General features: G+C 53.1%; 7 protein-coding genes across 7 annotated transcripts; 2 read left to right on the plus strand and 5 right to left on the minus strand.

The window, feature by feature from the left end:
- Nucleotides 1–531: 531 nt before the first annotated feature.
- BO72DRAFT_510292 (uncharacterized protein) lies at nucleotides 532–1,494 on the minus strand (the record flags this gene model as incomplete). The annotated part of the gene is made up of 1 exon (XM_040949358.1): nucleotides 532–1,494. A coding segment is annotated over exon 1 (570 nt), but the record flags the coding sequence as incomplete, so codon positions are not given.
- Nucleotides 926–2,689, minus strand: BO72DRAFT_477752 (uncharacterized protein; the record flags this gene model as incomplete). The annotated part of the gene is made up of 4 exons (XM_040947460.1): nucleotides 926–1,194; nucleotides 1,285–1,694; nucleotides 1,752–2,209; nucleotides 2,302–2,689. The coding sequence occupies 4 exons, from the start codon at nucleotides 2,687–2,689 to the stop codon at nucleotides 1,155–1,157; spliced, it is 1,296 nt and encodes a 431-aa protein (XP_040800787.1). The 3' UTR covers nucleotides 926–1,154.
- Nucleotides 2,690–3,562: 873 nt separating this feature from the next.
- BO72DRAFT_378918 (putative pyridine nucleotide-disulfide oxidoreductase) lies at nucleotides 3,563–5,317 on the plus strand (the record flags this gene model as incomplete). The annotated part of the gene is made up of 1 exon (XM_040941335.1): nucleotides 3,563–5,317. One exon carries the CDS (start codon nucleotides 3,563–3,565, stop codon nucleotides 5,315–5,317), a length of 1,755 nt encoding a protein of 584 aa, XP_040800788.1.
- A 63-nt stretch (nucleotides 5,318–5,380) lies between these two features.
- BO72DRAFT_468905 (putative general amidase) lies at nucleotides 5,381–7,287 on the minus strand (the record flags this gene model as incomplete). The annotated part of the gene is made up of 3 exons (XM_040946933.1): nucleotides 5,381–5,535; nucleotides 5,590–6,937; nucleotides 6,997–7,287. The coding sequence occupies 3 exons, from the start codon at nucleotides 7,285–7,287 to the stop codon at nucleotides 5,381–5,383; spliced, it is 1,794 nt and encodes a 597-aa protein (XP_040800789.1).
- A 436-nt stretch (nucleotides 7,288–7,723) lies between these two features.
- Nucleotides 7,724–10,718, minus strand: exgO (exo-beta-1,3-glucanase Exg0; the record flags this gene model as incomplete). Its single annotated transcript, XM_040946415.1, has 2 exons — nucleotides 7,724–10,425; nucleotides 10,481–10,718. The coding sequence occupies 2 exons, from the start codon at nucleotides 10,716–10,718 to the stop codon at nucleotides 7,724–7,726; spliced, it is 2,940 nt and encodes a 979-aa protein (XP_040800790.1).
- Nucleotides 10,719–13,529: 2,811 nt separating this feature from the next.
- BO72DRAFT_120616 (aminotransferase-like domain-containing protein) lies at nucleotides 13,530–15,386 on the minus strand. The gene is made up of 3 exons (XM_040939009.1): nucleotides 14,685–15,386; nucleotides 14,195–14,580; nucleotides 13,530–14,126 (listed from the first exon to the last, which is right to left on the minus strand). The coding sequence occupies exons 1-3, from the start codon at nucleotides 15,150–15,152 to the stop codon at nucleotides 13,673–13,675; spliced, it is 1,308 nt and encodes a 435-aa protein (XP_040800791.1). The 5' UTR covers nucleotides 15,153–15,386; the 3' UTR covers nucleotides 13,530–13,672.
- A 3,758-nt stretch (nucleotides 15,387–19,144) lies between these two features.
- On the plus strand, nucleotides 19,145–21,950 carry BO72DRAFT_459200 (uncharacterized protein; the record flags this gene model as incomplete). The annotated part of the gene is made up of 2 exons (XM_040946416.1): nucleotides 19,145–19,723; nucleotides 19,821–21,950. The coding sequence occupies 2 exons, from the start codon at nucleotides 19,145–19,147 to the stop codon at nucleotides 21,948–21,950; spliced, it is 2,709 nt and encodes a 902-aa protein (XP_040800792.1).
- Between the last annotated feature and the right edge of the window lie 2,027 nt (nucleotides 21,951–23,977).

Consider the following 23,977-nt stretch of genomic DNA (forward strand, 5'->3'; position numbering starts at 1 on the left):
TCTCCCGATCTCAACTCTATCTACCAAGCCAAAAGTCCCTCATCCCTATCACAAACGAAAGGGCCCACGTAGCATTCACAGCCAATGAAACTACGCACTGTGGAAAAAAGCTCTAGCATCCTCTCAAACCCAGCAAACACAATTCCCGGGGACCTTTTCAGCCTGGCAAGACCAGACAATCGGAACGAGCAAACCACGACCATACCGCGGCAACATGCAGCAAACAAAATGACCTTGGATGGAACCCATCAGAGGGATATCTCCCAGCATAAAAAGCAAGAAGGATACTTCTCTCGTTACCCTTTCTGTTATTCGAATTCACCCGAAGAAGAAGGGGAACTCACCCCTCAGAAGAAAAACAGCTTTTCTACGAAACAGACGTCTCTTCTCCACGAAAGAAACCCCCAAAGCAAGACCTCTCTCTCTCTCCCTCCCTCCCTTTCTTTCTCCCTTTCTCGCATAACCGACTTGACTGACCCCTCCGCGAGAACAATCTCTCCACAGATTCCACGGATCAACAAAGAAACCACAATGAAGTCTCCCGAATTGATCTACGGGTTTATTAAGCTCAGTATCAGGGGGGAGGATCCTGACGCGGAGGATGAGCAGGATGAAGAGGAAGACGAGAAAGAAGAGGAGGAGGATGAGGAGGCAGAAGAGGAGGAGGACAAGGATGACAATGGAAAGGATGACTGTGACCGATATCTTGAGGATGAAGACTACGAGAAGAGAAGGACCAAGAAGTTCCACAATTCGCGGGGGCATGAGGAATTCTACTTTGTGGACCGGGATGGCAGTAGTGATGAGGATCAGGATTATCCCGATAGTGATGAGGATGATAGTGATAGTGATGAGGGTTGGGATTATCCTTGATCCCATCCGTGAGTGAGGGGCGAGCAATGAATTCCGCTTCTGGGATGATGCGCTTTTGGTTTGCTGATGCGTAAGAGGGGATAACTTAGAGGCATGGCCCGTTTGTTTTGTGGTAGTTTGGCTTCCGTTTACAGCACAGCACAGCACAGCACACCTTTGCAGGACGGCTTGCTTGCTTGTAGGAGAAATTGGGGTGTTTTGGACGGTGAATCTCTGGGAGACATCCATCGCCTTGAGGGTTAGCCAGAAGAGCTCCACAGGCCGGTACTAGGTAGACCATCTCAATCCATCCCATCAGCCCCAGTCCCATTATCCTCCACACTACGGAATTCATCAACTCCAACCTCATCCTTCCCTCCTTCATCTCCCTCCCTCCGTCTCTCCGATTCCCGCTGAAAAGCCAAAGTATACTGATCCGCATCCCAAATAAGAGGCCTACTCACCCTCTCCGCCATCTTCCTCGTCACAAGCATTTCCATCTCCTCTTTCTCCTCCTCACTCAACAACCCAACCCGCTCCTCCCATGCCCTCTCTACTCCTCGTCCACTAACCCCGAAAAACCTCTCATCAATCTTCAACCAATAAACCAGATCAAACGCAAAACTATTCCGCAGCGCATACATTACCCAGAAGTCCCCACTCTCCCAGCTCCGCCGCATCGCACCGGACAACCTCTGCCCCTCGTGCAACCGACCCCGCTGGATCTCTTGATCCTCGCCCTTCTGCATAACTTGTAGGAACGTCCGCAGCCGGGCTTCAAACACCCGAGTCCACTCCTCAACCCCCCCGGCCCATTCCTCGGGCCGCTCGATCAGAAGCCACTACGGCGGAGCGTGAGAGAATTCCACGGGGGCAGCGTAGGTGAATTCCCAATCGACCACCCCGGCTATGTGCAGGTCTTGGGATAGAAGTACATTGGCGGGACGGAGGTCGTCGCACCAGAGGTTGAAGGGGCCGTTCTCCAGTGCTGGAGTGGTGAGGCGCTGTTCGCGGGCGAGGTTACGGAAGAGACACCGCGCGACGTACTTCCTCCGACAGTCGTCCTCGGAGGTGACTGCGTCGTTGCGTTGATGGATTAGATGGTCGAGATTCAGGTCTGCCAGGAACTGAACGTATGATGAGGCGGTGGGGAATGTCGTGTCTACGTGAGGCAGTTGGGAGCGAGGCAGACAGCCCAGACGAACGAGCTCGTTCATGTTCATCGACAGCGGTCGGCGTGTCACCTCCCAGGTGAAGTCGTCCTGCTGGCTGAGCGAGCCGATACGCGGGAGGGCAGGGAGGGAGAGTTGTAGTAGAACGTCGGCCATTTGGGCGTACAGTCTCCGCAGCCTAGCCTCTGCGATGTCGGGGTCGAGCACCCCGCGTTGCTCCCTGCGAAGACCGGGGATGTTGAGCGCGTCGTACAGTTTTATCTCGTGCTCGATGTACTCCATGAGGATGAATGACTCAATGCGAGAGGGCTCTCTTGCTTGGTTCCTGAGTGCAGGATGAATGGGATGGGGATGGTGGTCTGGTCGGCGAGGAAGCGCATGACTGAGACTTCGTTCACGATCTTCTCTTCAGGGAAGAGCACGGCGCCGGGCTGCGGAAAGCGAATGACGGTGGCGCCGTTGGGTTCATACTTCAAGCGCAGAGAGATGTTGTAAGAGCCTTTCCTGAGGATGGCGAATTCGGTGGCGTTGCCGCGGTTGTGATGGAGGATGAAGTCTGCGATTGGGCGCAGGATGTCGATTTCTAGGAATTGGAGGAGCCAGGTGTCGGAGATGGTTTCGGCCTGGGCCCAGCATACGTCGTCCGGGGAGATGTTGAGGTTCATGGTTTGGTGCTGGGGAGATGGAGTACGGCTGGTTTAGTGGTGCTGGGTAGTGTGAACCACTTAATTCTTAATAAGATGTCAATGAAACAGGATCATGGTTAGAATAAAGGAAGTCCGAGGTCAATAGTATCACATCCATCATGCCTGCATGCATGAGACTACATGCTCATCAAACAGGACAAACGCATGTTAGGTAACCATAGTCTAACCCCCCCTGTCAACTGTACTGTACTGAACTGTACTATACTTCTTGTCTGCAACTTCATCCATGCATCCATCACCACAAACCCGACGCACAACACCTCAAACTCAACCTCTAAAACCTACAACCCATGTGATCCACATCCAACTCCCTAAATCAACCCAAGTCCCGAACTACAAAGACCCACCGACCCAAAACCTAATCCACCAACCCCGTTCCCGAACGCCTCCGATCCCCGATCCCAACCGAGCTCGGTGAGTCAAAGAACATCCATCATCCTCACCGGCACGCCTGTTCTCTTCGTCTCAGCGGAAGCGGAAAAAATAGGGATCTGTTTTCTTCTTCGATCTTGTCTCGGGGCTCGGAAGTTTCAAGAGATTGTGGAACCTGAAGGCCCGCGGGCTCGGGAAGTTCTGGATCCATGGATGAAAGCTGCCTAGGGAAGGAGAAAGGAGAAGGGGATGATCTCATCATGTGTCAATCCGAGTAAAAATTTTGGGTTCCGATGCGCACCGAGATACTTTTCTTTATATAAGCTGGGGTTTCTGGATGGGGGGCTGTGTCTTTTTTTTTGGAGTTCTTGGTTCTGGTGATAGATCGGGTTCAGTCTAGTTGAGCAAGTCCTGTACAATTGCTGTGTGCGGACGGTACATACTTACATTATGAGACGGATGTTATCATCATCCTTCTGGGGCAGGGCCCCTGCTAGACTGCAGAGTCTGAAATCATCCTCGACCTTGAGCATTGGCAGGGAAAGAGGAAGGACGATATCGCTGCTCTCTAGCAGACCACGAGTTGACAAGCATGCCCTATCTACAACAACTGCATCTATACTCACATCATCAAACACACCCACAATCACAGCCAGACCCCTAGCAACACATACCTCAGATTCATCGACTCCGATCCCCAGCCCCGACAAGCCCCGAGTCGTCATCCTCGGCTCCGGCTGGGGAGGATACAACCTCTCGCGCAAGCTCTCCCCCGCCCACTTCACCCCCACCATCATCTCGCCGCGCTCCTACTTTGTCTTCACCCCGCTCCTCACCGACACCGCCGGTGGCTCCCTCGACTTCTCGCACATCGTCGAGCCCGTGCGCGACCGCCACACCAAGGTCGATTTCATCCAGGCCGCCGCCCGCGCCGTCGACTTCGCCTCCAAGACCGTCATCTGCGAGGCCACCGTCGTCAAGAGCGGGGTGACCGAGTCCCCACGCACTGACGACGGCGAATCTCAACCCCCACAAGCATCCCCCACGCGCACCTGGGAGAAAGGAGAGACTTTCTCGGTCCCCTACGACAAGCTGGTCATCGCCGTCGGCACCGTCAGCAGGACCTTCGGCACGCCCGGCGTGCGCGAGAATGCCTTCTTCTTCAAGGATGTGGGCGATGCGCGGCGCGTGCGGCGCCGCGTGCGCGAATGCTTCGAGCTAGCCGTCTTGCCCACCACCTCGCCTGAGATGCGGCGCTGGCTGCTGCATTTCGCGATCGTCGGCGCGGGGCCCACCGGGACGGAGCTGGCGGCGGCGCTGCGGGATTTCATCTCCGCGGATCTCATGGCGCTGTATCCCTCGTTGAAGGGCATTCCGAGGCTTTCGCTGTACGATGTGGCGCCCACGGTGTTGTCGATGTTCGATGAGTCGCTGTCGAAATACGCGATGGATACGATGCGGAAGGAAGGGGTAGACATTAAGGTTTCACATCATGTGGAGGGGTTGCGATGGGGCGCTCCGGGGGAGGAGACGCCCGCGGAGATGGATCCGAAGCGGTGTTTGACTCTAACTACGAAGGAGGAGGGCGAGGTCGGCGTAGGTATGTGCGTCTGGGCGACGGGAAACGCAATGAATCCTTTCGTTCGAGACGCCTTGGCCGATGTCCAAGCATTTCCAAACGAGTCGGCTTTGCTTAAGGATGGGAGCGGCCGCCCGAGTGAGGACGTCGTGCAACGGTCCGCGTGGCATGTCAAGAAAGCGCCGAAAGTCGGAGCGCTGTTGGTAGATGAGCAGTTGCGCGTGCAGCTGGAGAACGAGAGTGGGGAAACAGTGGTGCTGCAAGACGTTTTCGCCCTGGGAGACAACGCCATGCCAGAGAAAGGCGCACCACCAGCGACGGCACAGGCAACTTTCCAGGAGGCCAAGTGGCTGGCTAATCGTCTCAACCGGGGAGATTCGCAGCCCACGGCCCCATTCTCGTTCCGCAACATGGGCACGTTGGCATACATTGGAAACGCGAATGCCCTGTTGCAAATCCCGCACGAAAACGGAGAGCATCATAAGTACCTCCCAGAGGGGCTGAAGGGTCGGACCGCTTGGTTAGTGTGGAACTCAGCGTATCTGACCATGAGCATCAGCTGGAGGAATAAGGTTCGAATTGCGGTTCGCTGGATGTTGAATCACCTCTTTGGCAGAGACGTGTCGAGGTACTAGACTAATGGCCTTCGATGGACGTATCATAGGCCGAAAAAAGTGAAACGGCTCTGTCGATGTTGTCTAAAGCATGGCAGGAACTTGCACATCTCCCCTCACAACTCGATCAATCAGCTCCATGGCCTGGAAGAGCTCGTAGTCATGCTGCTTGGGCGTAATGACCTGCACACTCAGCGGCGAACCCAAGTACACTCGGCGATCCACAGTCTTCTGGTTCCCTGTTGACCATTAGAATCCAGTAGGAAAGAAAGATAATAGAAGAAGAAACATACATAGCAGCCGATTAGCCTTATCCCAGCTCCCCAGAACCGGTGCCGTCATCTCCGTCCCCAGCTCCAGATCCTCCTCTTTGAACGAGCGCACGGGAATGGTGCCTGCCGGGTAATCAAGCAGCACCCAGGACGAAGTATACCCAACCGCATTGTACCGATCCAATTCCGACACTGGATGCGGCGCGACCGGGTGAATGATCGCATCAATGTCTCGAGTGTAACTTGCATCTGCTGTCACCCCCCGAGACGTCCACATTTGCAGCATCTCCCGCTCAACCTGGGCTCGTTGTGCTTGCAACTCGCCTACCTGCGCGAGCGTCATTTCCCGACCCCGCTTCATCCGGCCCTTCAGCCAGGGTATCAAGGGCTCCCCGGTGCTCTCCAGCAGATCAATCATGGGGTTGCCCCCGTCAACCCCCATCAGTCGACCAGCAATACCTTGGCATTTGCTCAGAGCCGCAGGCACAGGGATCTCCACGACCCTGACTCCGGGCGTCCGTCGCAGTAACTGTGCTACCTCGTCGATGACCTTGGCGACAGGTGGAAGCGGCTCAACCAGCCCATCGCGACGGAGGATCCCGATAGTGAAACTTTTGCGTTTTCCAGAGGGAGGCTGAGGCTTGGTGTCGGTAGAACCTCCATTTAATGGAGGACAAACAAGCACGCTACAATCAAACCATCTGCCTGGGATTCCCTCCTCACTGAAGAGCTCCGTGCGAGGCACGATCTCGGCCATCACGACCCCCAGATCTGCGACCGAGCGGGCCAGAGGCCCAGCCACCGGCTGAAGACTGACCCTCCCCTTGCCGACCATGCTGCCTGCCTCTTGACTTCCTGCAATTGGCACGCGACCTGCACTGGGTTTGAATCCGTACAGCCCGGTGCACATGGCAGGAATCCGGATGCTACCGCCAATGTCGGTGCCAAAGCCGACCATCGACCCGCGCATTGCGAGGAGGGCCGCCTCACCTCCCGTGCTGCCTCCGACGGTCAAGCGACGGTTGAGTGGATTGAGCGTCCGGCCAAACAGGTGGTTGCAGGAGTCAAGGGCGCCCATGGTTTGAGGGACGTTGGTCTTGGCGATAATGATAGCGCCCAGGGAGGTGAGGAGGTTGACGAGCGGCGAGCTTTGGGCTGCTGGGTGAAAGGCCAGGGCAGCAAGGCCAGTGGTGGAGTCTACGCCGGTGATATGGAATGAATCTTTGATGGAAACAGGGAGGCCGTGTAGGGGACCAATGGGCTGGCCGGTGCGTTGGAGATGGTCGTCGAGCTTCTGGGCTTGCTGAAGGGCTTGCGTGAAGACAGGCTCCGTGAGGCAACGTGTGAGTTGATGTGCAATTGCGGCTCGCTGCATGTGCTCTGAGTTAGAATATGGGGAGAGAGGGTAGCACGGGATTAGAGCGTTACCTTGCAAAAAGCGTGGACTACCTCCTTTGCAGTCAACTTCCTCTCACGAATGGCACCCAGCAAGGAGCGTACATCGTATTGCTCGGTGATATGCAACTCATCTGATGTGAGAAGCCCGCATGTCCGCGGAATGTCCATGACATTGATGGCTTCATATTGGCTCGTGTTCGTGATTGAGTCGGCCGTAGAAAGCAGACCGGGTGGAATCTGCGAGACTTCCAGACGCCACAGATGTGGTATCTGCGCATCGAGTTGAAGCTGCTTGCAGTGAGAAATATCCTTGTAAGACATTGCTAAGATCTAATAAGGTGTACTCGATAATTGAAGGTCGAGTTGGAAAAAAAGAACAAATATGGTGGTTGTCAAGAGAAGGCGGCAGTAGACATGCGGGGAGAATCTGGGGAAAAGAAAAGCCTCGGCTTTCGGTCCGCCCTCCTCGGTTAGCCTTTTGGTATTTACAGGACGGTCAGTCACAATAATAATATGCAAAAGGTGGAATGGCGACCACGTATTATTTTAATTCAGTCTAACTAAAGTGAACAAAATGGTATCTATCGACAGTGACCCCATCAACTCTTTATCTTCAGATCTAGCACATAACCACCCGCCCCTTAAAACCAATTTAGACGCGTCTACTGCCGCTACCATCAGAGCAAGTTACAAAGGACTGAGAAGAGATAGACTCACTCGACTAAACCACTAGATAAATTTAAGAAGAACACGGCGTCTAGGAAGACGAGAACTCAAACAACGCGATCGTCGAGCAGAAGTTGCTCTCGTTGCCCTCTTGAGGCACCAGCGATTCTCCACTTGCCGAAGTCACCATGTTGGTACTGGCCTTGGTACTGAGACCATAAATATGCACATCGGAGCAGTCCACTTCCACCATGTTCTCCTGGCAGGACTCCGTGTCGAGACAGGTCTGCGAGTAGTTGTCGAAGAAGCTGTAGAGACCCGCACCGTAAACATAAGTCTCCGAGCTGCTGAGAACACGAAGACCCCAGGCCTTGCGGCATGAGTCGGTGGTGCAGTAGGAGAAATCAGGGTCGTTCCAGGTGGTGTTGGGAGTGAAGGGGGTAAGGGCATTGGGATTCGCCTGGTAATAGGGCGTCTCAGTCTGGATGAGACCCATGAAGACATTCTTGGCGTTCGAGACTTGGTAGTTGTAGAGCTGGTTGTGCTCAGAAGCGGTACCATACAACCATGCGGACTCTTGAGTCTCAAGGAGAACTCCACGGCCATTGTAGATATTGATCTGGTTGTGGTCTGACAAGTCGAGCTCGTGGTCGGCAGTCCAGAACCAGGTGTTCTCAAGGTAAACGCTGGACTGCTCGGTGGCGTAGAAGAGGAGGAAAGCGCCAACACAGTCGGAGTTGGGGGTGGTGGTCTGGTCAGGGGTCTTGGTGCAGGTATTGCTCTGAAGTTCAGTGCCTGCCGATCCACCGATGCGAGCGTGAACATCCCACATACCCGCCGAGCCTTGTGAGTCGGCATTGAGGTTCCACTGAATCAGAATGGCGCCAGGGGCAGGACCCTTCGTCTCGACAATCAAGTCGCTGATTTCAACGGAGCCGCTCTCGCCAACCTCGCCAACCTGGAGCATGGGGATGGGATTCTCCGCGTCGGAAAACTTGTCACCATACGCCATCAGCATTGGCCAGATTTCACCGGTGATTTTGATATTCTTGGGGACCTTGATCGTATCAGTGATGATGTAGGCACCGTGGTCGAAGTAGACAATTTGATCGTCTGTGCACGAGTCAAGGACCTTTTGGATGGCAGCGGTGTCGTCGGTAGAGCCGTCACCCTTGGCACCGGCGGACTTGACACTTATGAAGGAGGAAGCAGCGTAGTCCTCATACAAGGGCTTGGACTTCTCGAACAGGGAACCGTCACTGTTCAAAAGGGCGCTGGGCTTGGCTGGGGATGCCACAGTGGTCTCGAGGCGAGTCTTGGTGACCGTCTTGTAGGCACAGGTACCAGATCCGGAAGAACCAGAAGCATGAGCAGAGGAGGCGGCCGCGGACGTAGCAACAGCGGCAGATGAGCCTTGAACATGGGTCGTACTGGCAGAATAGCCGGCAGCAGAGGACTGCTGGGCACTGGAGCCCGAAGATCCACCGACCGGAGAGGATTGCTGCGCGCCAGAGCTTGACTGAGAGCCATATGCAGAAAAGTCACCGGCAGGAGAAGATTGTTGAGCGGTTGATTCCGATGATCCGCCAGCGGGTGAAGACTCCTCGGCATCAGAGCTAGACTGGTAGCTAGTCGCCTGTGATGCAGATGTCTCCACGACGGAAGGCGAGTACTGACCGGTGGCAGTGCTCTCAGAGCTACCCCAGGTGCTACCAGTGTGAGGGCGACGGTCAGTGGCAGCAGTGGCCTCGGCGCCATTGAGTGTAGCTTCAGTCGCAGCCGTGTGGAAGGCGGAGGCTGCAGATCCGGTCGGGTAATCCGCAGGACAAACCTCGATGGTCGTGGTGATAGTTTCCACAATAACTTCAACAGCAGGCGAGCGCTTCTTGAGCGTGCTGGAGGGCGTGTAGGCGTTACCCTGGACATAGTTGTCGACGACAGAGCCACCCGCCAGAATCGTGCTGCCGGAAACACTGGCCACAGCGACGCTGGAACCAGTGAAGTCAACGTTATCGAGAACAAGAGCGCCACCACCGGTAGGAATACTGTCAGAGCTGAAGGCAGTCACAATACCAATGGGTGTGCCGGTAAACTTGCTATCCAGCATCAAAACGGAGCCAACAGTCTGGTTCGAGGGAGAAGCGGACATGTTTAGACCGACACCGCAGTTGTTGATGGTAACAGACTTGAAGGTCCAGGCCCAGTTCCAGTTCATGTAAATGGCAGTGTTACAATCATTGAAAGTCAGGTTGCGAGTCGTGAACTGCTGGTTACCCAGGAAGGCACCATAGTTACCACCGTTGAAAGTCAAATCAGACATGAAGCCGCCAGATCCATTATCCATGAAAATACCCTGCTGCTTGTTGGCGTCACCTCCTCCCTTGATCATCTCGAACCGGATGTTCTGCAGACTGGTGGCTTGGCCGACTTGCCAATGAATACCGGCACCGGAGGATTGGGGCATGGCGGTGAGGTCAATGACAAAGTTGCGGATGGCACGGAAGAAGTTGTTCTGGTTTGTATACCAATTGGCGCCAGTGTTGGTGTAGGGGTCCGCATCAATCACAGCCATACCAGTGAAGCTGGCAGACGCCTTGAGTACAGGGAGCTGGTTGGCATCGCCAACGAGCTGGGTGTAATAGTACTGCACAATGGGCGTGGATACAACATATGTGCCGGGAGGGAAGTACACAAGAGCCGGAGTTGTAGTCGAGGAATCGCAGCCCTGGCCGCAACGGTTGCCGGAGGAAATCGCCATGTTGATAGCATCGGTGTCATCAGTGGAACCATCACCTAAGAGTCGCCTGTTAGCGTACGGTCTGCTCATCATCCAGGGCCTCCAACCTACCAGTAGCACCAAAGTCCTTGACATTGCGGAAAATCTGATAGCTCGAGCTGTTACCAAAGGGCACAGTTCCTTGACGTGTGATATCAGCCACCCAGTAGGTCGAGTCGCGAGCCTTCAACTCCCCGCGGGCTTCCAAGCCCCCCTTCATGGGAACAGCAGAGACTAGCCCGGCCGGAAGGCCGAGCAACAGCAGCACGTGGGCTGCAAAGAGCATGACGAATCTGTTCAAAACAGCCATGGTCGAGATTGTAGATGTCTGTCACTGAGCCCGCAGAGACAATGAGGGTGTGAGTAGGACAGTAATATACCTGGCTGACTGGCAGGCAGGGAAGCGACAAGACAGTTCAGCAACCGGCACTGAACGAAAAACGAAAACAGAGATCGGATGACGAAGCGATATCCGTCACAAGACCCAGTCAGAAGGAGAGGCTTTTCGTAGCTTCCCAAACTGAAAACCGGGGTAAAAGCAGAAGGAAGAGGGGAATGACCAAAGAGTGGCAGGCCAAGCAGACAGTAAGTGGAATGAAGGAAAGGTCAAAAGATAACTCGAATGAATGAATGCGACAACACACAAACAATGCTGTAGCCAAAAACCTGCAGGCACTGAGCACAGTATCTCACACCGTGTGACACACACACTGCAGGAGGGAGGAACACAAACGAAGAGGATAGGGAATGAAGGGGAGCAAGAAAAAGAAAGCAAGCCGGCTTGTGAAGAATCACGAGCTGGAAGAGGGACAATCAGTAGATTAAAAGACTGGCTCGACCCCAAGATGGACTGGCGCTGGTTCCGTTCCGGCGCGGGTCCTTCCAGGCACTGATTAAACCTTAGTGGCCTTAGGCAGGCTTCCCACTCTCCACTATTGGCACTAACCGAACTAACCAGCACAAACACTGGGAAACTGAACCCACAATCACAGTAGCGCCCGATTACCGCCCTGGATTGATTGGCCGAGACCGACAGTCTGTGGCAGAAAGCACCGCGGCACCCCCTCAAGCAGCTGATTCTTAGTCTCCAATAAACCTTGACAAAGGCACGCGTGAAACGCCTGGCTCAGGGGTTGAAACAACCGAAGCAAGACTACTCGAGCCAGTCAGTACACTTTCTCTCTCTGATTGGAGCCACCCGGACCACTCCAGAGCCACTCCAGCAGATTGCAGTGGGATGATGACCAGTTCCAGGCCAACCAAGCATCTGACTAGATCCAGTCCTCAGTCAGCACTTACTTAGAACTAAACACCTTTCCCGTCTGATATTCGTCGGTGCACCCGTGCAGAACCTTGGACGTGCAAATGACGGTCGCGAGCGAGCGAATGGAAAGCCGTGACGGACTCTCCTCCCTTCCGAACAGAGATAAACAATTCGCACCAGACAAAAGGAGCGAGTGGTGATTGCAAAACGAGCACACAACAACAGAGCCTCGTTCCAGATTTCGCGGGACGTGTCCTGGGAAAAGAGAACAATGAGGATCAAGAGAGTGTATGGTAGAAGGAGAAGGAAGGTATTCCCACAGTCCAGAGGTGGGAAAAAAAAAGACGGACAGAGAGGGAGGGAGGGAGAAAGAGAAGAAAGCAAAGAGCGCGAGTCAGCCGATCAGCGGACTGAATGAGATAAATAACAGGACTGCCCTGGGATCAACATAGCCGCCGTGGCCAGAATTCAGTCGATTATGGCAGATCAACGATTCTGCTTCGCTCTCGTCCCGCGCGTAGGCTGCATGACTGGAATCCTATCAACAACCGGTCCCTAAGAATGGCATGAGATAGAACCCCAATAGGGCAGGGCAGCACCGCGCAAACACACCCTTCCGCTGTCCAGGATGCTGCGTAGCGAGTGACATTCCTCATCGTCCACGGGTCAACCGAGGGAGAGGGGGTCTGGGCAGTAATGCTGCTGTAGGTTCCAGACTAAGTTGCATTGGCGTTTGATCCAAGGGTCAGAATATTTATCATTCAAGTTGACCGATTGTCTGTTTTCGATGGCAATGAGGAAGCTCACCCTCTTGGACACCATAGACGTGCCGCGAAGCGTAGGTTAGATCGACTAACTTACAAGGTAGGTTAGGTAGGTATGGCTCCGAAGGTCTACCACGGGAGGGGGGTCTGGTTCCGATGCATTTTGGTGCCTCAGGCCATCGCCCCACTCTGTTTCCCCCTGGTTTTACAGCGAACAAAGAACAAGGTTCGAAAGGTCAACAACCTCCAGGGGCTGATGCATGCTGCTGCAGAGAAACGCACTCTCGGGGCAACCTACTCTAGACTTAGAAGCAACAGGTGGCAAGTTGCCAACGACCGTGATAACAAAATAGAGCCCTTGGGAGACTGCTCCCCATCTTCATCGCCTTCACATCGGCGAGCGTAAATGAATGGGTCCAAATCCAATATCGCAAGTGCCGTCAAGCTTTTGTTTCAGATGGCACACACCCACTGGGTCGCCGATCTACCACTAGACAATAAATAGTCCCGCTAGTTGGCCTTTACCCGAGACATTCTGCTTTTCATGATGCACAAGCCATTAGGCCATTAGGTAGCCAGCTCATTAATCTCATTTCTAGCTGTGCTTGGGAAGTTACTACTCATATGTAATCAATTCAAGATTCAAGTTCACATCGTCAGCCATTCGATTGCCCACAAGAAAGACGACAAACAACAAACAGCCTAGGGCAAGGCACACTGCAGCAAGAATGTGGTGTCTCCGAGAACCGGACTCTGGCCAAGTTTCCCCTCCCCGCCCCCCCCCCTCCACCCCCTTCGCCAGGGACTCCGAAGAAAGAGAATTATTTGACGCGTCCTTTCATTCCTTTACACTTCGAGAGGCGCTACTCCCCTTTGTCCAAAAGTACAACCGTATCTACCGTTGTCCGTCTTCGTCACGGAACCATTTTCAGATCTCATGAGCCTGGCTGACTGATGTTCTGTCCCCGCGTTGCATTATGGCCCGGCCACGAACTACTGTATATATGCAGCATGTCAGCTGCCCCTTCCCCGCGTCGGCTTCACGCTTAATCACCATTCAGTCCCCGTGAACGACCACCAGGCGCCATTTACTACGTTCTATGGCAACCTAATTTTGAAAGCCGACCTTGAACTCGTGTTGGTCACGCCCGCGCCTGCGCGATTTAAAATGCTCGATATGGCTCAGTCCGAGAGAGTCGCCCCTCTACTTGGGCAGCTGATGCACCGAGATCGTCCTCAACGTTTCTGCAAGACCTGGCGGATGGCGCACCCGAGTCGGCGCACACCTTCTTCGAGCTGATCCTCATCCTCCCACGCAATACAGAGACGCATCCCACTATCGAAATCGTTTTTCTCCGTCGCAGGATCGCCCTGCACGCGAAACATGTTCCCTGCCGCCACTTCGACGCCGTGCTCCCGAAGTGCGAGCGAAGCCAGCTCGGTTGCTCGAAGGGGAGTAGGCAGCTGAAGCCAGATGAAGTACCCCCCTGCGGTCCCTCTAGGAGTCATCGGCGTGACGCCCAGAGGTACTAGGTGTTCATTGATAGCAGCCATCATTCGTTTATATCGAGCTGCATATGCTGGCTGCAACACGTCCTTGATATGTTTTTGGAGGACCCGCGTGGGAAACAGTTGCGCGACCATGGAGGCGGAAAACTGGGAGGGCGCTCCCCCTGATCTGCTCGATCCCCTATGGCAACCTCGATGTCAGCTTGTACGAAGCGGGCTTTGAGACTAGAACGGTCACCGGTCACCTACGTCTGCGATAAACCGTAGGCCGTTTTCTCCGTTCCCTCCGCCCATCCAGTCCGCATGCCCGCTCCAATCAGCTTACTGAAACTCCCGTTACTGATTACATTACCCCACTCATCAGATGGTCCGCCATCCAAGTATCCGTCTATGTCCACAAGCCGGGGCAATTGAGCGTGTTCTGGCTGTCCCTCCTGTGCAGCTGGTTCTGCGGGCCATTGTAAAAAGTCGTAAACATCGTCGGTTATAATCAAGGCGTCGAACTGACGCGCCAAACGGACCAATCGTTCGCGGTCCGATAGCGACATAGTGAGAGTGGAGGGATTTGAGAAGGTAGGCGTGGCGTAGATGACATGCTTGTAGATCTTTCTCCATGGTCGATTTGGTTTGTATTCCTTTGTTAAGTTAGTGTCAATTAGTTTATGGTCACTACCGCCCACTCCGCGGAGCAGACGCAGACGATATTGAAAGGGCAGTGGAAAAGAAGGTTCTAGCGTACCGGTGTCAGGTTCAGCTCACGGGAGGCCTTGAATTCAACTGATATTAGCTCCTCTCGCAGATAGGCCAGATCCAGACCCGCCGCATCCAGAGGCACCGCCCTCAGGCGGCCGGCGAATCCAGCATCATCAAAGATGCGACCTGCAAGGTGATATGTAGGGGCGACCACCCAGATGTTGCGTGTGTAGACCGGATCGGAAAAGACCTGAAGAATACAGGCAAGGTTCTGGCTAGCCCCGCCAGTGATACAAATGCGATCCGGTAAGATGGAACTGTGTGGCTGGTAGAACTCTGTAAGCCAGCGAGCGAGATGCTCACGCAACGGCTGAAAGCCTTCATCAGGGCCGTATTGCAAGGCTGGTTGCCAGATGCTCGGGGAGGCGAGGACCGTGGCGGAGGCCGAGGCCAAGGCGGCGGCGGGCAGCAAGGCGGGGTTGGGCCAGCCGCGAGAAAGATTGATGACAACCATGGATGTCGATGAAATGTCATCAAAATTCGTGTTTCACAAAGGCTTAGACGTTGATACTTGCTGTAGACAGACGAAAGGTGTTTGAGAGGAGGGGTCCATGGAGGGTGGTCGTCACCAGGTCTGGTCCCCACCGCCCGCACTTGGCCCGATAAAGCGTGGAGGAACAATGGGCGGCCTTGTAAGCTCGTCCCATGGGACCAGTAACCCGTCTTGCGTATGTCGCCATTCCTGGTGATGTTGTCATTGTTGGAGGTTGAAACTCCGCTACCCAACCACCGTCATGAAAATTCGCTGCTCATGATGATGAGAGAGTCCGAGTCAGGTTGACAGTTTGACAGGCTTGCCCCTCCTCCAGAGAGGGGTCGGGTTGCCAAGCTTACCAACCCCCTCGCCCTGGCAGTGGCAGCTCCGTTAGAGGGGCATATCGGAGATGGACGGAGATGGACGGAAGGACAGACTAACTTAAGTTCAAGCCATTGCAGGGCCGATAGCGGGACTGCAAATTTGCGTTGTACATACAGTACCTGAAATCCCGATGACTGCCAGTAGCTGGATAACAGGGTAGAACAGCACACAAGATTGGAGATTGGTACTCCGTACCGACAGTACTCTGTGAATCCGTGGAGACCGACTGCCTCTCAAGCTGATTAGGTAATCCCGCGCCCGAGTCGAGATTTCTTTGCTATTGATCGCTGGTACGTATTGTTGGTTCGTGGTTCTTGGTGTAAGGCCCCACAACAAGCGATCAACGCTCAAAAGACCAGCCGCGCGTAGCATACTACGTACACATGGTTTAATTCATGTGTAGTCATATACCTTGAGGTCTCCAACTGATCGTGCAATGTGCCTAGGTAACTGAGTGAATGATAGAAATCGTTCCAGCGCAAGTATGGTATAGTTGACCAAATCGGACGAAGAAGGAAGAGGACCCCTTACTAGCGCATACACACCTTCGGTACTTGGTACCGTGCCTGGTACAGTACGTACGTAGTCTACCTAAGTTAGTCTCCAAGTCTAATCCATGCGTGATTCCGATCTATTCTTAGTCCGCCGCCGCCGCCAGCGGGGGGCACTGCACCTTGCCCGGTCTGCCCTGGAAAAAAACACACGCTTTAGTTTTTTGGGGTTTATGCCTATGCAGCACCCAATGGGAATGGATGGCGGACGCATTACCAGATGTTCAATTCATCCATTGGCAAGGATGCCATGGTGAGCCATTAACTTACTTTGTACTCCGTACCTACGACCTCTTTGGAGCCCTTCCTCTCCTCCATCATCCGAAAAGGAAACCCCGTTCTATGGCCGGGCTCAATCAAGTCACTGGCCGGCCGGAGAAGATAGAGTTGGTCTCTCCGCTGGAATTTAGGCATGACGTGCCCACAGCAGGCGTAAATATGCAGTGCAATCTTCCTTACGGGCTTTTATCTACATACTATGTAGTAGTTATCCTGCTACCCCCTTGTTTACCAGGTCTTGACATCCCCTTTTCACCATGGGACATGGTGGTTATTATACTCAGGGGGCAAGGAGGGGCCACGGTTCGTATTGTGGTAACCTATCCAGTGCTTCAAGTATATACTAGTTAATAGAACCTCAAAAGCAAAGGCAAGGTGGCTGGTGTAACTGCGATCGGGAGGACACTGAAGGTCGTGAGTGGGGTTGAATGGTGCTGGCGCATCATTCCGAATGTCCGACATGCGATCAGGGATGGAGAGAACTTGGACATTGATTTCTCAGGGGACTGGAGATCGAGAATAATGCCTTGGAAAGATGGAAGTCAAGATCGCATGGTGAGCCCAACCACCTGGCGGAGCGTTAACTTACCAGAAATTCTTCTGCCTACTGTTGTTGTATGTACAGTACTAACTTATGTAAGTTATACGGATTAACGATCCGACTTCGCAATACGTGAAAATCTGCCACCACGCCTGCCGAGACAAGTGTTAGGTCTTCCATGTAAGATATCCTTTTTTCTTTTTTTCTTGTTAAATCTACTTCAGGGCGCTCTCCTGAGGCTCTCTTGAGGCTCCCCTGACTAGCCAAGGAGGAGTCAGCGGGAGGCCATCAGCCTCCTGAACCAGATTGACACTGCCTCATCGCAGCCCTCGCAGTCCACTTTTGCCGCAGACAGGCATGGCGCAATCAGATTCGATACAGGATGATCCATCAGGAACGACAGAAATTTCTTGGGTGCTGGTGCAAATTAGCCAACTACACTTACTCTGATTCCGATATCCGATGGTCCGGCCAACCGAGATCAAGTACTGTACAATAAATAGTACAAGGAGTGGAAAGGAGATTAGGTAGGTAATTATGAACGGGGGGAAAGGAGAAAAGAGCAAGAGGGCAAGAGGGCAAAAGGGCAAAATGCTAAGAGAAGACTAAATGGGGAGTGTCTCCACTAAAAGGAATCCATTAGAAGTTCAAGAAGGTCAAGAAGAAGCAGGAGGTGGGAATATCCGGGGCCGAAAGGGCAATTCACAAAACATTAGTTACTCTTCGGAATTAGAAAATGAAAATTATGAGATCCTCGTCGTCAGCACCTTTTTACGAGGCATCAAGATGTAGCTGCAGGGTAAGGTTTAACAATCACTTTTTTTTCTGTTTTCTTTTTTGTATTTTTTTTTCTTTCTTCCATTCTTTCTTTCTTACTGCGTTTCTCCAACACGAACAGGCGAACCATGATGGGATCAATGGAGGATCAATGCAAAGCACGGAGCACAAGTATATCACTGTGGCTGCGGATAGCTCTGAATAAGAATAGACAGACAGAAGGACAGGCAGACAGACAAACAGACAGACAAACCTCACGTCTTTCTTAATCAATATAAGACTGCATCTGTTTCTTGTTGCTTCATGATATGATTAGATCGCCTGCGACAAAAGTCTATAGAGTCTCTGACGGTGCAATCCATGGGTGCCAAAGTCTTGTTGTCAGTTTTGATGCGAATTGAATTCCTCGCCGACCGTCGGCTCCACCGGAAAGGTTAAAAATACTCCAGGACAGTGCATTATTACCTGCGTGATACCTCCACTATAAGCATCAATACGACCATCGCGCAGCTTCCCCCACTACCAAATCAGGTATTCGCAATACCGTCCTGGTTTCTGTCACTTGTCGCTCTTTGACCCTCAATTATTATTATTATTTTTTCCCTCTCGCTCTCTCTCCATATTCTTCCACATCATCTCTTCCTCTTCTCTTTCTTCCCCCAAAGCTTACAGAAGAGGAGTGAAAGAGAGACTGTGTGTGTGTGTGTGTGTGTGTGTGTGTCCGTGAATGTGTTCGTCTATACAACATCCCCTATAATCCATCCTCATCATCTATCTCAACCCTCCGTCTCCCCGCCTTCATCCTCTCCTCCTTCTCCTTCTCATCTTCCTAATATACTCTCACCCACTGACAACCTTTAACTCCCTCCCTCTTTTCTCTTTTCTTCTGTACCACGTACCAAACCTTCCTCTTGACAATCTCCTTCTCCTCTCCCTCCCACTTCCTCCCCACCCCAAAAATCGAAAGCTGCATCCATTCCTCCTCTACTGGATCCCTCCTGTCGATCCATTCCTCAGGGCACGTCGAAGCAGTTCGCACGAATTGCCTGCCCTTTCTTCGACAAACCCTCTCGAATTCCTTGACTAAACTTGTCCCTGGACCGCCTGGGAGAGTTTGCGCATGGTTGGTTACATTCTTTCTTACTTCACTGGTTAAACTGGTTAAGGTACGCCGGTCCCTGCCTGCCTTTCGCGAACCCGTGGTCTCCTCCGTCAGTGGAGGGGAGAAGTTTCCTGTCACCCACTTGCACCCTCTGGTTCCCCCCAAATCTTACTCTCACACTTCCTCACTCCCCTCCCTCTTCATTCTCATTGTCCATTCTCGCTATTCATGTCTTTTCCCTTCCCCACTCACCCGTTCGACCATCGCTACGCCTTTTCTCTCGTTCTCCGGGGCTGACGGTTGCTACTCTTTTTTCTTTTACGCAGCGACTCCAAACATGCTGTCCGCTCCGGTAAAATCGGCCAAGCGCATATCGTCGCTGTTTTCCTTGGGTTCGACCAGGGATAGTTCGGCACCTTCCTCACCTGCGTCTCCGAGTATCCCGAAAGCGTCCCCCGACCAGTTACCGCAGGATGCACGTCCTCGCAGCGCCTCCCGATCAGCTCGTGTAGCCTCTAATCCTCAGAGCGACTACGGCGAGACCCGCCCGCCTCTCCCCCCCGGTCCCCACGATGGTTTTGATTTGGACGAACCTTTGCCGCCGCCTCCATCCCTACTGTCCGTCAACCAGGATCTGGCCACCAGCACCCCCGGCTCCTCCGACAGACCCCAGAGTAGCGGTCGCGGGCGTAGTGGGAGTCGACCGTCCAGCTCTGCGGGATTGTTTGTGCCAGGCGCCGGTCCGGATTCGCGCCCGAGCACCCCATCTTCTAAACGGCGTAGCTGGATGCCCGGGCGGGCTCGTGCAAGCTCAGCTGATCCGCGCGCCAGCGCCTCAGCCATGCCCAGTGCTTGGATTGCTGGCCTAGAGCAGAAGATCTTGTATGATTTGGAACCTCTGTCTCGAGGAGAACAGGTATGTGTGTACCGATGGGCCCAGGACGCGGGACTCGCTCGTGCATGGCTAGCCCGCTCGTTAGCGTTTACTAAAACCAACGTTGGAAACACGCTAGATCCCCGAGCTGTGGAACGAAAATGGCGACACCTACGTATATCTGTTCCCCCAGAACACCGGCCGACAGGCCTCGTTCAAGGTCCATTCGACGGTCTTTGCGGAATCTCCCTCCCTCCATTTCCTTGCTCGCGGAAACGAGCTTCGCAGTCCCATATCCCTTGAGCAACAAACAGGCAATCTGTCTTTGAATAGCCCCGTGGCCGGCCCCGCGTCACCGCCTTTGACACCTCAAGATCGCTTGGCCGACAATGACAATGACAGCTCTGGTAGCCAACGGCTGGCCTACATGGATGATGAGAGTCCCGAAGAGTTCCAGGAGCTTCATCTCTACCTTCCCATCCCCCTGAACAGCGACGTTTCCAACCCGAATACTCGACTCACCGGGGAGGACTTAGAAAATCTTCTTTTGTTCCGTAACCTTTTTGCTTTCCTGCTGGGACAGTCCTTGATTGCAACGCCTCGATCTCCATCCCTCTTTTCCATCTTTATGGACGTTGCAACGCTACTCTCTCGATTTGAATTCACCAACTTCGATGGCTCCAATTTTGGCGAGACTGCGACGACCAGCTTCGGCAACTACTGTGAGGAACTGCGACTGGCAGATGTGCGCAAGAGCCGCGAGAAAACCATTGAAGCCATCGTTCTGGGTGAACGGTTGCGTTTTTACCCTCTCTACCTCGAGGGGTTCGTGCACGGGGTTGGCAAGCTGGACGAACTGAAGCAACTGAGAAGTCCCAAGTACGGACTTATCAATCCCGTCACCCAGAAACGCTTAGAGCGAGGTTTCATCGATCTAGACACCCGTCTCCGGGTATTGTACAGTAAGCTGGACGATTTCGACTTCCCTTCCGTCTTCTCTGGTATTGCCAATTCGGCTACGTCGGTCGAGAGTAAGGTGGTGCGGTTCAAGAACTGGAAAATGGCGTTCATGGATTTTCGACGCTTCACGATGCAGTACTATCGCCAGAAGTACGGATCCTGGCCTCCCAAAGCTCGCTCGAAGAAGAATCAGTTCGAGGAGAGTGGGCTCAATCGTCAGGTTGTTAAGGATCTCTACAATGATTTCGCCAATCTTTACGATATGATGGTCGACCGGGCCGCCCTCACCACCCGCACGGTGGACATGGCAGCGGAAACATCAGAGACCTCCGACCCTGATGAATTAATGGTACGGGCTCTCCGACAGGTTCTGAGCGAGTATGATCGAAGCACTCCTCCAGTCCAGCCTCCTATTCCGTTCGATATTCCACAGTTCCCCTCGCTGCAGACGCTCGAGCGGAAACCAATGGACGCAAAGAAGGAAGCCAAGAAGCGAGCGAAGAAATTGAAGGATGCTGACATCAATGCCGTTCTGATGGGCTCGTACACCCGGGAGAGTCTGCGGCCCACTCCTTTCATCGAATCGTTCATGCAATTTGAGCGCCGCTCGGCGCATGGCAAGAACATTAATGACATGATTGACATGCGTTGCGGTCAGTGGATTTTCTTGTACTGTGTCATTCAATCCCTGCCTTTGGTGGTGGTTGATGTGCAAGATGTCCGATACACGGATGCTGTCGAGTACTTCCTTTGCATTGCGCCCCGCGGTGGTGCACCCTGGATACAGAACGACGGTAAGACTGCACGCAGTTGGTTTGGCGTGGCCAATGGCGCTGGTGTGGTTAGCCTGCCCTCCGATGTGGTTATCAACGGTGTGGAAGGCATTTACCGTCGCAGTCACTGCTGGCAGGTGGCGGAGCAATGGGCGGAGAAGGATGCTATTCTAGCGCCTCCGACGATCGAGGACCCATACGACAACGAGTCCTCGTTGTCTTCACCGTACCAAGCCCAGCAATCATCGGCAGGCTCGTCGTCTGAGCAACAACAGCTCTCGGGCGGGCAGCCAACTCCCCTCATGACCCCCGGCAGTCTTGGTCCTCCTCCACCTGCAATCCCTCGGCTCAACTCACCAGTCTTGAACCGGAGAGCAGAGCACCGTACTTCAATCTATCCGGGTCTAGAGGCATTGCCACTCCCTGCGGGTGTAGCCCCGCTGGATCCCCCGGCTCGACCCGTCAGTCGATTCAACCCCAACATGAGCTTCGACGACATTCTGAAGCAGGTCCCGAATCAGCAGAAGAAGAAATAAGCCTTGGGCAAAAGAACGCGATAGAAGAATTCAAGGTTCTCTTTTTAGATGTGTATAATGTTGGAGAGAAGACTGCAGCTTGAAAGGGTCCCTTTAGGGACACTCTCCCCCCCTCGGTGTTCCAACCATTTCCCTTCAATTCCTTGCATTACTAACCCTGGTCGCTTCAGCTCTCTTGTATCCTGTCATATTCAGTTCCCTTTCCTATTGTCATTCTGTCCATTGTCTTTTACCTCTCATACTGGGCGTGATACGTTATCTTGAACCAAAAGGCTGGAACGGCGTAAACGAGCATCTATCTGAAGTTTTTTCGGGTCGGGTAGCGACAGTCAAGAACCAGAAGATTGTTTTAATATTTCCTTTATCTCTTTTTGTGTGGATTGGAGCACAGCATGCGGTTGGTCAATGGCATTGGTATCATGAATCTTGCCTCTTGGAATCTCGTCCTCCTTGTCTTCCTCTCTTTCTTTACTGTGTCCAATCCGACTTTCCCTGAGCATTTCCACTTATCTCTTCTACTCACCTTCCACTCTCTTCTATACTTCTTTTGTCGGTTCTCCTTGGAGGGGGGTTGGACTCCTGCGAATGTCGTTGCTCCGTGACTGGCCGTGTCAGACAGCCTGATTTGATGTGATTTACACTTTTCCGACGCATCATTGATAGAGATAATAGGTCCTTGAAAAAAGGACTAGTCTTAATGTAATGCACCCTTCCATGGGGTAAAAGATGATCAGATCATGGGTAATCTGTTGTGTGTGTAGCTAGCTAGCCTTTTGACAGCGATCCTGGTAATACGGATTCACCGGCCCTAACCTTTACTGCCAGTAACTGCACTATTAGCATGGAGAATCAATTAGTATAGTACATTATCTATCATTGTCTTTCACTGAAGCCTTGCTATCAGGTTGGGGTGGCGGTTGAGGATTTTGAGGACACTGGCGCCGGGACGGGAGGGGGGAGATTTCCGCAAAGAATATATTTCTCATAATCCGATCATCCTACCACATAACTTACCACGCAGAACAACTTGGTCAACTTACTGTTAGCATCGGTCATCTCGGCAGCGTGTGCTAGATTCATCGTCATCAACTACCCACGCCTAAGCATCACCCTGCCAAGCCCTTACAATTGTTCCCATAAAAGAACTACCGCCGCATGGACAAGCCAAGTTGGTCCACAATGGCCAGCAACGTGACATTGTCTAGACCGGGACAGGCACAGATGGGGTGATGCACAACCCTCCACCAACTTTGCCTGCCTAGCAGTCTAGCTCTGCGGTACCGCTGCAAGAGTCGCAAGCTTGAATCGCGAGAGACTTACAAGTATTCAGGCCTTTGTGGGAGAGCTGCATTGACATGGTTGTACTCGCTTGTTCAGCAGACAGTGCGCACTAACTAATTAGCTGGCCGGAGTCCTGTCCCGCTAAATAACCTTCAGGTACCCGATTCATACTTCCTTCATTCAACGTACCCACGACTAACTCAGCTTATATGATCTACTCAGTATGTCGGTCGGCTTTGATTGAATTTGAATTTGAACTTCAGAATTTCAATTGAGCTTTCCAGTCCTACCGATAGCTGCCCGCGTCGATGAATAACGCCATGTCAATCAAGACGATACTCACACGCTGGATGCTCAAAGAACAGTGCCTGCGAGCCGGAAGGAAAAATCATAGCCTTGGACTCGGTCCTCCTTAAACCTCTGGTCATCCTGTCTCGAACTCACTATCATTTGCTCGAACGACTAGTTGCCGACCGAGAGATTTCGCAGTGACTAACTTAGTCTACATGCACTAGCCGGGGGGGCTGGACGTGAACCCTGAATTCTGCTGAGTAGTAGACCAATCCCCAGCCGCAGTGGAGAATACTGCGAGCAGACTCCCGACATGCAGCTAATTTCGTATTGCTTATGCTTCTAGCCAGTGACCGTTTGGCGTGGCGCACCCATCAGTCGACACTATTTTGTCCCGGCTGACTGGCGCGGCTCTGCCCTTCAGCTCTTATTTTTCTTGTCGGCCCCAAGTTTTC

The sequence above is a fragment of the Aspergillus fijiensis genome, assembly GCF_003184825.1.
Source record: "Aspergillus fijiensis CBS 313.89 unplaced genomic scaffold BO72scaffold_26, whole genome shotgun sequence".
NCBI classification, from domain to species: Eukaryota; Fungi; Ascomycota; class Eurotiomycetes; order Eurotiales; family Aspergillaceae; genus Aspergillus; species Aspergillus fijiensis.